General features: G+C 39.3%; 1 protein-coding gene across 2 annotated transcripts in view; it reads left to right on the top strand.

The window, feature by feature from the left end:
- The window catches only part of spock1 (SPARC (osteonectin), cwcv and kazal like domains proteoglycan 1), a 116715-nt gene that overhangs the window by 74059 nt on the left and 27847 nt on the right, over positions 1–14809 (top strand). For both annotated transcript variants that reach the window (XM_080900596.1, XM_080900595.1), the window contains exon 5: positions 9941–10055. In XM_080900596.1, the coding sequence (XP_080756722.1) occupies positions 9941–10055 (115 nt within the window). The remainder of the gene's footprint in view (positions 1–9940; positions 10056–14809) is intronic.

Here is a 14809-nt window from a genome sequence, read left to right as displayed (position 1 = left end):
ACTCTGAGCTACTTTTAGCTCATACTTGGTTGATACCATAACGATCCTGTCCTTGTAGATAGAGTTCATTTACCTATTCGGATTTAGCTGACTTGCTGTGTATGTATTATTAGGTTAGAATGATGTTGCTTCTCATATAGCTATACAGACTGATCACAGATTATAAGGTGCTTTGTGGACAGGCACTGATTTAGACAATAGACTGTGGCATTACTTTACATTGAGCTTAAACTGGTCTGATGTGTCTGCTGAAGTTTATGAATAACATCGGATATAATGCAAAAGTGTTTAATTAATTTAGTTCCCCAGCCCTGTTCAGCTTGATTACAAAGATGCCATGGTGGTAAATAAAAGATAAATAAAGCTAATTGCTTCATCTGAACTAGATGGATCACTGCATATTCACACAGAATGATCAAGCCTAGCCTCTTTCCTAACGAATAGTAATTTCAAGGTTTGTCTTCAGTACTAACATGCAGTTAGATCTTTAATACGTTGGATACAATTTTTGCAGTTTTTCCTCTGTGCACCACCACAGTAGATTGTGAATAAAATAATTGCGCAAAACACAAGGTCAGTTTGTTAAATAACATAAGAAGTGCTCCTATGTCCACTCGCCAGAAGGTATTGACAAGGCATAACCATGAAACTCACAGAATCATTTCAAGAGCATGCACCAGGGGAGCAAGTTGTAATGACCATCCCCTGAGAGTGCTTGTTATGCTGTGTGGAGGATTTGTTGTGCTACTAAAGATGCACAGTGCACCTTAAATGACAGAGTTGTTATCCAGTTACACATATTTTTATCTGTAATTCAGTACAAGATAAATAACACGGGAACACATAGTAATCCGCACTTTCTACGAAAAAGACCTGTGATGTTGCGAAACCCTGGATACATTTTCAGTACATTTTCACAGATGCATCTGGACGTCTGGTTATTTTTAGTTATTTACAGGTTCTTTTGTGTTTGATGTCATCTTGATGATGAAAGCAGTGTCACTGTATAACAATGCAGTGCTGCGTATCCTAAAACATGCTTTTGATTGGCTATACATTAGCTTCAAAACAGAATGATCATGGCTGTGAGTTGTAGGACCCAAAAAACTCAGTAACAGAGTAAAGTAAAGTGATTCACTGGTGCTGACCCTGTGTGGACTATTGGGAAATAAACTTCACGGATTTCCCATTTAAATGGAGCACAATATTTATTTGATTTACGCACTTTATGCAAAGTTGATATAAAGGACACGTTATTTGGCCATGTTAACTGCTGTTTGTGTAATTTTTTCTAGGAACAATAATAAGATGGTGAGATTAGTTACTGATAACAGGAGAGGAGACGAGATAAAAGCAGGGGGAAAACTGGGCTATATCTGTGTGAGATTATCCATGCTTGTACACACACGTGCACACAAACACACACTTCAGCTTCAGATTAATGAATGCCACAGTCTAGGACAGTGCAGAAACATTTAATTATCTCTGACACTGAAGGGTGGGGCAAGAGGTCAGATCTGTCCTCTGTGCATGTGTGCATGTTTGTGTATTGGTAAATGGTAAATGGCCTGTATTTGTATAGCGCTTTTCTAGTCCCTAAGGACCCCAAAGCGCTTTACACAACCTGTCATCCACCCATTCACACACACATTCACACACTGGTGATGGCAAGCTACAATGTAGCCACAGCCACCCTGGGGCGCACTGACAGAGGCGAGGCTGCCGAACACTGGCGCCACCGGGCCCTCTGACCACGTGTGTGTGTGTGTGTGTGTGTGTGTGTGTGTGTGTGTGTGTGTGTGTGTGTGTGTGTGTGTGTGTGTGTGTGTGTGTACAGAAAAAAAAAAGGACGAGATCACAGTGTGTCAATGAGCCAAAAATCACACTGTAAGTCAAGCTTGTGGTCTTTCATTGTGACCTCTCCTGAAATTGACTAAAGGTCAAGCTGACACAAGCTACTTGTCTGGCAGCAACACATGGCCAGTTAAGTGCCTTGGGGATCTTCTTAAAGAAGAAGAAAGGAGACCACTTGACATTGTACAAGCATTAAAAAAAAGGTTTTTCCTTTTTTTTAAAAGAATTCTAGAGTGAATAAAATGGAAAAACTTCCCCTCCTGAATAGCTCCTTGCCATTCAAGCATCTGGTGCCCACAGGTGTAATGTCTATAATATTTCTTTCTTTCTTCCTTGCATTGCTTTGAAGAAAAGGAGCAAGGAAATTACAGACTGCATTTTACAAAACTGTGTAATGATGCAGGGCTTCAAAATAAATGCAAATGCTTGCTCATCACAGGTTTCATACTAAAATATTTAAAAAACAAAATACATTAAAATAAATTTTGACGCTAGATTGGAAAAAGATTGTGACAAACATGATGGTCCTCAGAGGATGAATCCCCTACTATTGTGCCGGAGAAGTTTGTACTTCCTTGAGGTTCACATTTGTGATTTTGAGGGAAATGACTTATCTTTGGAGTCAATGGACATAATTTGCAATTCACAGGTCCCTCAGATTATAATAAGCTATAAATTATAATCCACCAACCTGTCAAAATTCTACTCTGTGTGTTACATTGTTTTTTTTTTTAAATACTTGATAAGCTGTACAATAGCCTGCTGTACCTAGATATTACAGGCCTGAACTGCTGAAGTTATCACTGCATAGCTATGTTGCCTAATAACTTGGTTTAACAGCTGTTATCAGCAGCTTGCTTCAGCTGACGTCCTGTTTTTATTTTCTCAGCGAGGATGCAACATGACCCCCCAGCTTCTACATCTAGCATTGTTTGAACACTTTAAAAGTGTGTCTCCATCCCAAACTAGACAATTTCATGCATATTCTATGTTATTTTTGCTCTGTTCTTCACACCAACAGTAAAAACTATAAACATGCTTCAAGCAAGACAGGCTAGGTAGCTTTGGCATTAACTTTGTTTCATCCGTGACTATTAACAACTTCCACCAGAAATTAATGTCCTCTAGTAGGCATGTTGTCCTTAAAAGCATCTTTGTGCCTTTTCTTTGAAGCTGTCTTCAAAGACTCTTTGATTATTTTCTTTCATAGTGTCCTTTTAGAATTGTTTTGCTGCCAGCCACAGCTTCACAAAGCGTCCTCTTTTAGGGATTTTCACAATAAAGTGTGTATATGTGTGTGTGCATATAATGGTTGTTTGGCAGTGATGAATATTCAGCTTGTAAGTGATAGTCAATAGCCTCTCTCTCTAGATATTTTTCTTCCGTAAGCCAATGTGCTCTCTGACATTCAAACTGTAGCAGCCTGTTTATCTTCTCCATTCCTCAGTTACATCCACAATAATATGATTTGCCCATGTTTTCAATAATTAATTTTCTGGATGGTGATTCTGCTCTTTCCCTGTGCTGTCCCCAAGGCTCTCTGTGCTTGCTTTCATCCCTCTATCACTACTCTCTGACATCTTTTGCTCTAGAACCTCTTTGAGGCCAAATAGTAAGATCCCGAGGAATGTTCACAAAGCATAGAGGGAAGATTTTAATCTCCTATTGATATGTTTGTCTATCTCCCTCTCTTTTTCCCCGTCTTGTTTTTATTTCTAACCCTCTAAGGCAAAAGAGAAGAAACACCTTTTTAATTAGTGTATCAAAGCCTAAAAGTGGTGCTCATATTTCTAATAAGAGTTGTGAATTTGTCCTTTGGGAATGTTTTTTGGAGCTCTTGTTTATTTAATTTCAAGCTTATGTGTTATTAGAAAAAAAAAGTGGTTAACACGTTTACCTAACAAGTCAAAGATCCCTGGTTCAACCCCAGGTGGAAACACATCACTCGGGGGTTGCGTGAGGATACATCTCATGTAAATATCTGCCATGTCAAATATGCAGAGCTACCTGCTGTGACCTCTAGTGAATAAGGGAGCAGCCGAAAGTAGCTGTTTATCTGAGGAGCACAAACAATGGCGAGCAATTGAGAACAGAATGAATAAAGGAATATACACATCCATACACAAAGGTTACTAAAAATATCTGGCTGACCCATGTAAAGCTCAACAACAATTAAATTGAGGTTATGGTCTGTTCTCTGGCAGGGCTTGCTGGGATTGTGGCCTCTACTATTGGACTCTATCTTTATTACCCAATCACTGCACTTCACCCTGGCATTCATCCAGTATTAGAGGACACAAGAGGAGTGTTTTATCTTCCACCGCTTCTTTTCTAGGAAGTTTTACCTGCCTCTTAAGGAACATTAAAGTTTTAAAAAGAGGGACAAAAAGTCTTGCGAAGACAAAAAGTCTTGCGAAGACAAAAACGTAAGCAAGTAGGGTCATTTACTGTCAGCTCTAATTGTGATAACATTTTACAGCCACAAGTACAATGTGCTTTTCTGCCAGGAAGGGTTGCAGCAATTAAATAGCTACAATTTATGTATGGGATTGAATCTCCTGGAAAATGAGGAGACTGAGGACATTAAACCTCCATATCTGCAAGTTTCATTTTTAAATAATGACTACAACAATGTCATCACTTTACTACAGTTGCCAGATTTTATCTCTTGAAAAAAAGCAGGGAGTTTAAAATCACTGAAATCCTCTTCCCGTATCCCTCTGGGCATATTCCTCTAAACCAGGGATTTCAAACTTTTGATCTGTGGACCACAAGAACGCTTTGCAAAGTGTGAAAATTGCAGAAAACGAGGGAATAATTTAGAGCAATTATGGCTCGAAAGGTAGAGCAGGTTGTCCACTAATCAGAGGATTGGTCAAAGTGTCTTTGGGAAAGGTACAGGTTCCTAAAATATGTTCATCAAAAGGGTTTGTGCTGAGAAAAGCACTGTATGCATAGTAATAACTGTTTGGTGGATAAAAGTAAAAGAGAACTCTAAAAAAGCAGTCTGTTTACCTTTTTTTTTTCTTTTTTCTTTTTTACTTCTCCCTGTGTTTTAAAAATGCATAAAGTCATGAGTTTGGTTTTCCAAACGATTGCATCTGAGACAGAGAGGTCTGAATTATTAGCAGCATGCAGGTAGTATTACAATCTTCTTACCAAAAGAGACATCACCCATGGCTTGCCATACAACACCGAAATAATGTGGTTGAGCCAAGAAACAATTCCAAGCATTTGAGTTACATCAGCAGAGAGTAGTATCACAGTGGACTGAACGCTGAAAAACTGAGACGTTTTGTTATAATTGGACACCTTTCTTGAGACATCAGGAAAAGTTAATTATCGCCTGTTTTTATAAGCAAATAAATCATTACGCATCTAATCTATAGTTATTTGAAATAATAATCATATAATAATAATCTTATAGCACTAGAACTTACTAAAATATGACAGATGAGTATGAGACCCACTGTTATCAGAATCAGAATCAGCATACTTTATTAGTCCCTAAGGATTTGGATATACATAGAACACACACGTATGAAAAAAAAATATACTGCATCTTTAAAAGCTTGCCATATAAGCACAAAGTGAATCACTGCAGTCATAATTCAATTCTTTTGTCAGTTATATGAGAGCTGAAAGATGGTATTTGAGATATACTGTAACAGTATGTAACATAGTGAACAGAGTGATGGAAGTATTGGGTTTTATTATTATGGCTTCTGAAAATTAATGCGTGAGGCATTTATTAAAACTAGAGTGCATAAAAGACGTGCCGCTTAGACAAAACATTAACACAATGATTTATGTGTATGCTGAGAGCTGATTAATCTCTCACCGATAGACATATATGGATATTATTTATACATGATCTTAAAGAGGGTGACTTTGATCCTAATGTTCACTCAGTTGAGCTTATCTTTCCTACTAAGATGCAGCACAACATTTGATTTCAGCAGGTAATGTGTTCTCTTTTATGTGTTTGCTGTGCTCTCTGAGCGTGAGCTACCAACCAGGGAGTATATTGATCCTCACTACACTATATAAAAGCAGATCTGACCAGATGGGAGTGGGGCTGATGTTGGGTTTGCAGTGTTCAAAGCACTACAACAGCCATGCATTGTTTATGTATGTGTAGGCCAAGAGATTCTCAAAGGCAGATTCTTAAAAGTCGTAGAGTTTGTCCATTGAGGAAGCTCAACTTTGCCATTATTGTACACTTTAAAACGCTGAATTCCATGCCACAAGCCCCACAAACTAGTGTTTATATACAAACAATGTTTGTTAATGACAGGAAAAAAATAAATATGCCAATCTTGAATTCAAACGGAGGGCATTTGTTAATGCTCTGCAGGCATCTTGTGCGTTCTTCACCCTCAGCTACAGCTCTGCCAGCTCTTCCATCTGTCTCATCCCAACAGACTGGTAACCCTTCACCCGAGGGGAATCAGTCATCCCTACATATGGCCAAGGACAATGGCTAAACAAATTAGTAGTGGTGTCTGAGAGTAAGACTGTTGCTCTTCTGCAGAAATGGTTAGCGTCACACAAAGAACACACACATGATTTGCTCCATATTTTTCTCCTTTATGAGTTCTCAGTTGTAAAGCAAAGCATGGTTTATCCACTGCGCGTGTCATACAATGAATCATATTTACTTCATGCTCACAGACGAGGACCAGATTTTTTGCACTTTCTGTTTCTTTATGGAAAAAATCATATCCGCAGCAGAGAGTGGGTTTATTTATAGAAATGTGGTAAAAATTGAACATTTTAAAGTAAAATCACTTTTACTAAGTGCAATTTGATTGTTACTTGTGCATTTCGACTTATACTTGAGAAATACTTGAGAAAAGCAGAGGAGAGACTGAAAGAGAGGTGGCAAATGTGCTGCAGTGCTCCTGCATTACAATTGATTGGCCGGTTTAACCACCAGTGCTGCTCACTCAAGCTTTAAATAGATGGATAAAACTCTCTGTCACCCAGCACTCTTTTAGTCGCTTCTTCTCTTCTCTGCCTTCTCTCCATCCTCTTTATCCTGTCATCTTCTCTTCTCTTTTCAATATCTTTTTTCTTTCCTTTCCTTAAACTTTCATCCTTATCTTGGCTCCTCTTTCTTCCACCTTCTCCTGCTTTATTCACCCTTTTTCTCTCTTCCCTTGTTTTTTCTTGTCCTGGTTTCACTTAATTTTTATCTACTGTAATTCTTCACCTATCCAAAATACTCTCAACACCAGCTGAACACAATATTTCATTTGGACTATCATTGTCTCTATAAAGTGACTTCTTACTGTTTACTACATAAAACTTACATATGATAGGATCCTCTGTGATTGGGAGTATTTAGGTGTCCCTTATTTGTGTGTGTGTGTGTGTGTGTGTGTGTGTGTGTGTGTGTGTGTGTGTGTGTGTGTGTGTGTGTGTGTGTGTGTGTGTGTTTTCCAATTTATCTAAGAGTGGAGGTCGCCCAATGATCCCAAATTGTCCTCCAATCCTCTGTTAACCAGGTACCTATCCACCCCCTCTTTCCTCCATCCTTCCTCTGTCACTTTCTTCTCGTTTCCTTCATCTCTCATTTCCTTGCAGTGGTAATGCCATCTTTCAGCTAAGTGAAATAAGATGGGTTTCTTCCAGTGCTGATAGATGGAGGTGAGGACAGGCCCCCAAATCAGCAGGCAAAAGAAGCACATTGCACAACAGACAGCTATCAGGAGGGAGGTTGACCTTCCATCTCTCTCTGCATTCTGGAGATTACAAGAGGCCATGCAGGCTTATAAATGTATTTTTGCATCTGTGCATGCGTTTCACGCATTGTAAGGAGGAAGAAAAGTGTGCTGCTCATTTATGACAGATGTCTACAGGGGACTATGAATCTCTTTCCTTGAGACTATCTAAGCTTCACCATCTTTAGTGTTTGGTTTGTACATTTTCCTCAGAGATAAAGAAAGCTCTTCCATAATATCTGACAGCTCCAGATATTCACAGTAGCACATGTTTACAATTTATATACATAGCTGTTTTATATATTTTCCCCAAAGATTGTTGAGATTGCAGCACCGTGTTCGGACTTCTGGACAATTTAATGATGATAAAGTATAATGCAAACCGTAGCGCGGTGTGTGATCAGGTCAGAAACTACTTGATGTTGGCATCAGACACCAGCTGTGGCTCAAACACAACCCATTAGTTTCCTAATGGAGACAAGGCCGCTCTTGTTTTATGATGTTAGCAGCCTCATGGTAATGACTTGTACATAATGCTGGGCTTTGATCTATACACTTTGTACTCACTCTTAATTATTTTTTTTATTTTATTTTATTTATTTATTTATTTTTTGGCCTGTCCCGTTTGGCTCTTTTGCCATCAGAATTGTTGTCTAAAGGCAAAGAAAGATGCCCAACGGATTTACTTTACCAAACTGACCATCCCAGCCTTGCCGTAATGGTCCATTTGATTCACCTTTTATTGTTTATTTTATTTTCACTTACTGAATACGGGACAGACTTGACTGGGGGAAAGAAGGGGAGAAAGAAAGAGGGAAAGAGAAACAGCTGAGAAGAGGGACGGGGGAGAAGGGCAAAAGACAAAAACCAACAGAACGGGCAGAGAAAAAAAATGCATATATCAATCACCTGGATCACCTGCTGAGAAAGAAAAAAGAAAGCAAGCAGAAGAGAACAAGAGTAATAGAATAAACAACATCACAATGATATATGGGAATATGACAGTAAATACTAAATGTTAAACATTATTGTGCAGCACATAAGATCAACAGAACACAGTGTGCTTTGAGGTAGGAGCCAAAAAGGGTGTAGTTTGTGGGTGTGATCACCCGTGTGTACACCTGTGAGCATGGACGCGCTTGTTTTTTGTTTTTTTAAAAGGTTCCTTCATGTAATAATCTGCTAGAGGGTGTGGGGGGGCCACAGCCCCGTCCTCCAGGGCGTGAAGCAGGTGTGGAGGAGATCAAAACTCCAGACATCCAGAGGCCCCCAGAACACAAGAGACCAAGGAAGACCAACAGAGGGGCAGCTGCGCCACTGTCCCGGAAAGAGCTGAGGAGAGTCCCAGATGAGGGCTCACTCAGCAGCCGCGGAGCAGAAGCCAGGGGGAGTTGCAGTGACGCGCCCGTGAGCTCCGCCGGCAGCCAGCTGCGCCTGAGTGACCGAGCCCCAGGCCGAGAGGCCGGGGGCACCCCACCTCCGAAGTGGCCCGAGCGAGCCCCAGGCTCCAGGCCCCGATAAGCGGCCGCCAAGGAGTGAGAATTAACTTAGGATTTGAAATCATTTTTTGTCCACTCACTGCGGGGACAGCATGCAGTCTCCGTATGCGGTTTAAAAACCCACTCCATCTTTGATCTCATTTTATTAGCTTTGTCTTGTCACTCGGGTTTGTCCATTTTAAGGGCTTTCATCTTTCTTTTATACATATCTGGTACAGACTGTGTAATTGACAGAATTACTATGACCACTAGTCCAGAGTGCACTGGCTGGTGTTGGCTGGCCTCTCTCACTCCATTTGTGCTAAAAGCTCTTGTCTTTTTCTTTTACTCCCACTGTCGCTTTCACCTCACACGCCTCCTATGGGGTTTTTTGTTTTTTTCCCTTTTCCTCAGTCTGTCAAATGAAAGCGGGTTTGTGCTGTTAGCCTAGTGTGAAATGACACAATGCTCAGAGTCAATGAGCTGCTTTGATCTTTTGTCATCTTGGACACCAGCCAGCTGTGCCTGGCTGCCACGGCAATAATGTCACTCTGGAGATTGATTTGGAGGAAGATGGGGTTGACGCTCGGAGAGAATAGTACTCATTAAGCAGCTCACAACGCGGAAAACTCAACGTTTACTTCATACCTTTTACCATTCTTCTCCTCTGTCGTTTTCTCCAACTCATTATTTTTCTGCCTGCTTCAGTTAGTAGAACATAAGAGCCCGCCAACTGTAAAACCAAAAGAGGAGCTGGATGTTTTGCTGCATCAGTTTTCAACCCCAGCGCTTCATTGTGCTGATCCTCCTGTTCTATGTGTTTCTGATAACTTATTCTTTGCAGCTCAGAGATGAAGTTTGTTTCTGCTTTCTCATTTTTAGGACCAGATGCCACCAAGGATCCATGCCTGAAGGTTCGCTGTCCTCCTCACAAGATCTGTGTCAGTCATGACTACCAGACGGCGATCTGCACCAATCACAAGCAGCCAGGCCACAGGTAAGAGTCAGTTACAGTGCTTTGAAAAGTCTTCAGCCACCCCCCATTTCTTCATGTTTTGCAAAGGAAATAACTTGAAAGTTGTATTTGGTACAGCCACCTTTATTCTTCAGCACAGCCTGAACTTTCTCGAGCAAGATTTCTTGTACTTTGAGTAATTGTTGGAAATAGTTCTTCAGGCTTCTTGAAGGACATTCAAAGCTCTTCTTTGGATATTGTCCACCTTCTGTTCTGTTGTCTGTCAAGATGATCCCACATCCCACACTGGCTCTGGGGAGGCCAATCTATGATTCCACTTTGTGTGGAACAGTATGAGGTATGCTTTTTGCTACATTACGAGTGTTTCAGGTCACTGCAGAAAAATCATGCAGTTCCCAATTTCTTTTCCAGATGGTATTACATGGTGGATCAAAATTTTGTTTTTTTTTGCTAAGTTGCCTGTTATGTATAGACACAACAGTGGTTTGTTCCTTGACTTAGGTGCCTTTTTAATGTGTGAACACTTTGTTGTTAAGTGTTTTAACAAACCCAGAAACAGATACAAGGACTGGACTGAAAATGAGTGAAAAAGCAGCCAATGTCTAAGAAACGCTTTGAAAGACCTTCAGAAAGGTGAAGACCACTTTAAAAATGATAAGAAAGTCTGGCTCCTGAGGAACAAAGCATGAAAAATGAGAGATTTGTTATAATTTAAGTTTGTCTTTAACAATGGCCAGCATCTAAATTGCACCTAAGAATAATGTAAAGCTAAAAGAAATCTTAAGATCGAGAAAAATACTGGAGTGAGCTTGTACTTTTTGATGAAAGGGACACACTATTATAATGTGAATCTCCAACATACTCTGTTGCAGTCTTTACAACACATCAGAAACAGATTTGTGAATGTGATTATGATAATGCAACGTTAATTGTGTTTTTGAGCAGTTTTGAAACAGTTTCGAAACACATATTATCTTTGTCATATACCGAAGAGCAGCGGGAGTTTTTTTTCTCACTCTTTAAATCAAATTTGTGCTATTAAGCCAGCTCGAAAAGCTACAACTTATTATATCTTTTAAAGTGCTATGCCAAGTTTAACTTCAATATCCTAACTACCTGCAAGGCAGTTTCAACAAATTACATCAAGCAAAAGCAAACAAGTATCGTTTTGTGTTTTGTGTGTTAGCACTGTGTAATAACTCAGCGTACTTCAATGACAGACATTGGCTTACGTATTCCCAACACCAATTAATTTTAATCACACTATCTGTTTGCTCTGTCACCACCCAATTTGTTTGTGTTTTCAACCATTGCCAATTTTAAGGGTTTTCAATTTTTCAGTTCAAGAAGCATTTCTTCAAGAAGACATCAGAATATTTCTCTGTCTCTGTCTTGGGTTTAATTGATTTCCTCAAGTCATTAGCTCCTAAGAATCTTGACTATAATCCTTTCTTTCCCTCCATTTGTATTAAATTAATTACAAGTGCTATTTTCGCTCTAATGTGACAAATTATTCACCTGGACTGTGAAATTTCCAAGTATTATCATTCACCCGAGCTTTTGACAATGATATGTATATTATTTTGAATCAATTTAAGATAAACTAGTTGCACCAATTGGCATAAAACCGATTCAGTGTCCTCCTAGAGGCCAAATCCAAACTTTGTTGTTCTCCAGACATTGGCAAACACATATTGTGTAATAATTTACACAGTGATGAAGTATGTCCTGTTTATCTAGATTTTACTCACTGCTTCCCTGTAAACAGCACAAACAAAAATCCTTATGCAAATTAGTTTCCTTTTCTAAACAGCTGTCGACACAAAAATCCCAAGCACTCTTTGGTCTTCCTCTTCAAACTGAAAGATTTGAGTATAGAACTGACTTTTCTTATTGGGGTGATAATATTTAGCTGCAGGCTTGAACGTCTACATTAGCAACCAAGCTGTAATTCAAAAACCATTATGGAGGCTCGTTTATAATTTTTCGCCCCCTCTGTCCCGCTGTGACGGGGTTGTACTTATGTCAAATCAGAAACTTTACAGACTACAGCATCTTGGAAACTCTCAGCGGGTAGCTGAAATATATTGTTAGATGAGGGAGATAATGATCACTTTCTTTTGTCTGTTTGAGATGGAAATATCGCTACTGTCTTGTCTTCTAATAAAATGATTGGGAGATGGATGAGGGGAAGCGTTGGCCTTTGTGATGAACTTTTGTCTACATTTAGCTGATTGTATGGGTTATTTTTCAGTGATGTGTGCATGCCTGCTGTGCTTTAGCAGCATTAACTAGTTTAGTTAGTTTGTTGCGCTCTTAACATGATTTTATAATGGAATAGACTTAAATGTACATTACTGGGACAAAGTCTTGAACGACCCCTCATTTTGTATATATAATTTGCTTTGTAGGAGCAAGACTGATTTTTTTTTCAATTAATCAGGAGCAATAGTTCAGTTATTCAGGCTTTCTGTAGGTCTGTCTAAGTTTTTCTTTGGACATTGGCTGCTTGTTCACTCGTTTTCAATCCAGTCCTTCTACCTGACAATTTTTTAAAAGATTTTCAGGATTTCTTAAGCCCCTGAACACTGACCTATGAATCATTCAAACATCAAGAATGCACCCGTGTTGTGTTCACACAGATAGTTTAGCAGAGAACCAGTTTTAAATGCTGCAGTTTGATAGGCATGAAATAGTACTTTTTTTAGATTAGGAAACTGGATGTGTAGACAACAAAAGAAGAAGTTACAAGCCTGGAAAAAAAAACTATCTACAAAAGATGAACAATACAGGTTAAGAAACAGTAAAAAATCCAGCAAAGACCTGACACAGGACCTGAGAGATAAATATGGCCTTCAGTCGATTCATCTACTGTTCGCTGAAGCCTCATCAGAACTGATCTCAGTGGAAGGATAGCTGTCAAGAAGCTATTCTTAAGGAAGGAAAATGGGGAGTTTAGGCTGAGGTATTCCAGATTACACAAGAAGTGGACTGAAAATCAGTGGTAACAGGTCTTATACGGTGATGAGATACCACAGTGAGTGTCTACAGCCATCTGAGAAACACGATGGAGGCTCTGTGGAGGTGAAGACTATTTAAAAAACTCAGAAATTTGAAAAAAAGCTTCTCTCAGAGAGGTCAGGCTTTGTTCAAGAATAAATTTGGTCATAACAAATATTGATTTTCAGGCTTGTTAGAATTGTACAAACTCTGTTTTTTGTTTTATATACTGTATTTACATGTAGGTTTGCACATGTTTAAATAAATGTGGGGTGACTGAAGATTGTAATACCTTAATCCTGTGCTTTTATTATCTTGATCTTATTTGGTGATTTGTTGCATTTTTTGTTTTGTGTTTTATGTATTCTTTTATTTGGTTCATAAATGGTTTCCATGTTTAATCATTTGACCTTTGGATTATTCACTTCATTTGAAAGCTGCGAGCTGTGTTTATTTAAATTTTAAAATATGGGATAAATAGTTGCAATTTTAAATGGTAAATGGTAAATGGCCTGTATTTATATAGCGCTTTACCAGTCCCTAAGGACCCCAAAGCGCTTTACATATCCAGTCATCCACCCATTCACACACACATTCACACACTGGTGATGGCAAGCTACATTGTAGCCACAGCCACCCTGGGGCGCACTGACAGAGGCGAGGCTGCCGAACACTGGCGCCACCGGGCCCTCATTTTAAGGATATTTGCCAACCATTTTTTTATATTTAGTATCTTTTTTGTAATGCTTTGCTGTATATTTGATTAAGGTATTTAATTCACTTAATGAACGAGTCTCAGGACTGGATAATTTAGCCAACAATGATTTATTTGCTGTGTATGCTGTAAAACTTACCAGTTTACATAACTGTACATGAAACTGTTGATCAGAACAAAATATTTGTGAAAACGTTTGTAAGTTACCGTATTTCCCGGACTACAAAGCGCACCTGAATATTAGCCGCACAAGCTAAAATCAGGGGAAAATCCTGTTTTGTACATACATTAGCCGCACCTGACTAAAAGCCGCAGGTGTTTCAATGTTGACTTATCATATGTAAGAGAATATGCACAAAGCGAATTGTCAGGAAAGAGATGGCTGTTTGGAGACACACCCCTTTTATTAATATTTTGAAAAACAAGTTATGGGTACATATTTACATAACTTTTTAGGTATATGTACAAGTAGCGGTAATTACAAGTACAAAACATGTACTGTGCTTCATGAATGAGTAACAAATGTAGTACATAACAATAACCTACAGCACACCAGAAAAATAGATTGGACTACCTTTTAGGCTCAGGTGCAGTGACACGGCTTTAACAAGAAGAAAAGTCAGTCATTCACCACCATCTTCCTGCGCACTAAAACCACCAAAGTCCTCTTCTCCAGTGTCGCATAGCGGTACTTTGAAGTTTGTTTTTCGCGCTACTTGTACGGCACTATGTTGCCTGGCGGATGGACATGTGACCAACATACCACTCTTGAACCCGATACTGTGTGTCTGATCACATGCCCTTCCGCCAGGCAACGTAGTGCCGCACAACACCGGAACAAACAAAACAAATCGTCTTACGATATGACAAAAATCATGGAAAATCCATAGAAAAGCCGCACCTGACTAAAAGCCGCAGGGTTCAAAGCTTGTGCAAAAAGTAGCGGCTTATAGCCCAACACTTATGGTAATATTCCAGTGGGAAAGTTTTTTTTGTTTGGTTTGGTTTGGTTTGGGAGGGGGGGGTTTCTGGAATGGATTTTTTTACTATTTTTTGTTCT

The sequence above is a fragment of the Rhamphochromis sp. 'chilingali' genome (assembly GCF_963969265.1).
Source record: "Rhamphochromis sp. 'chilingali' genome assembly, chromosome: 13".
Lineage (NCBI taxonomy): Eukaryota > Metazoa > Chordata > Actinopteri > Cichliformes > Cichlidae > Rhamphochromis > Rhamphochromis sp. 'chilingali'.
This window is presented reverse-complemented; position numbering and strand designations above follow the sequence as displayed.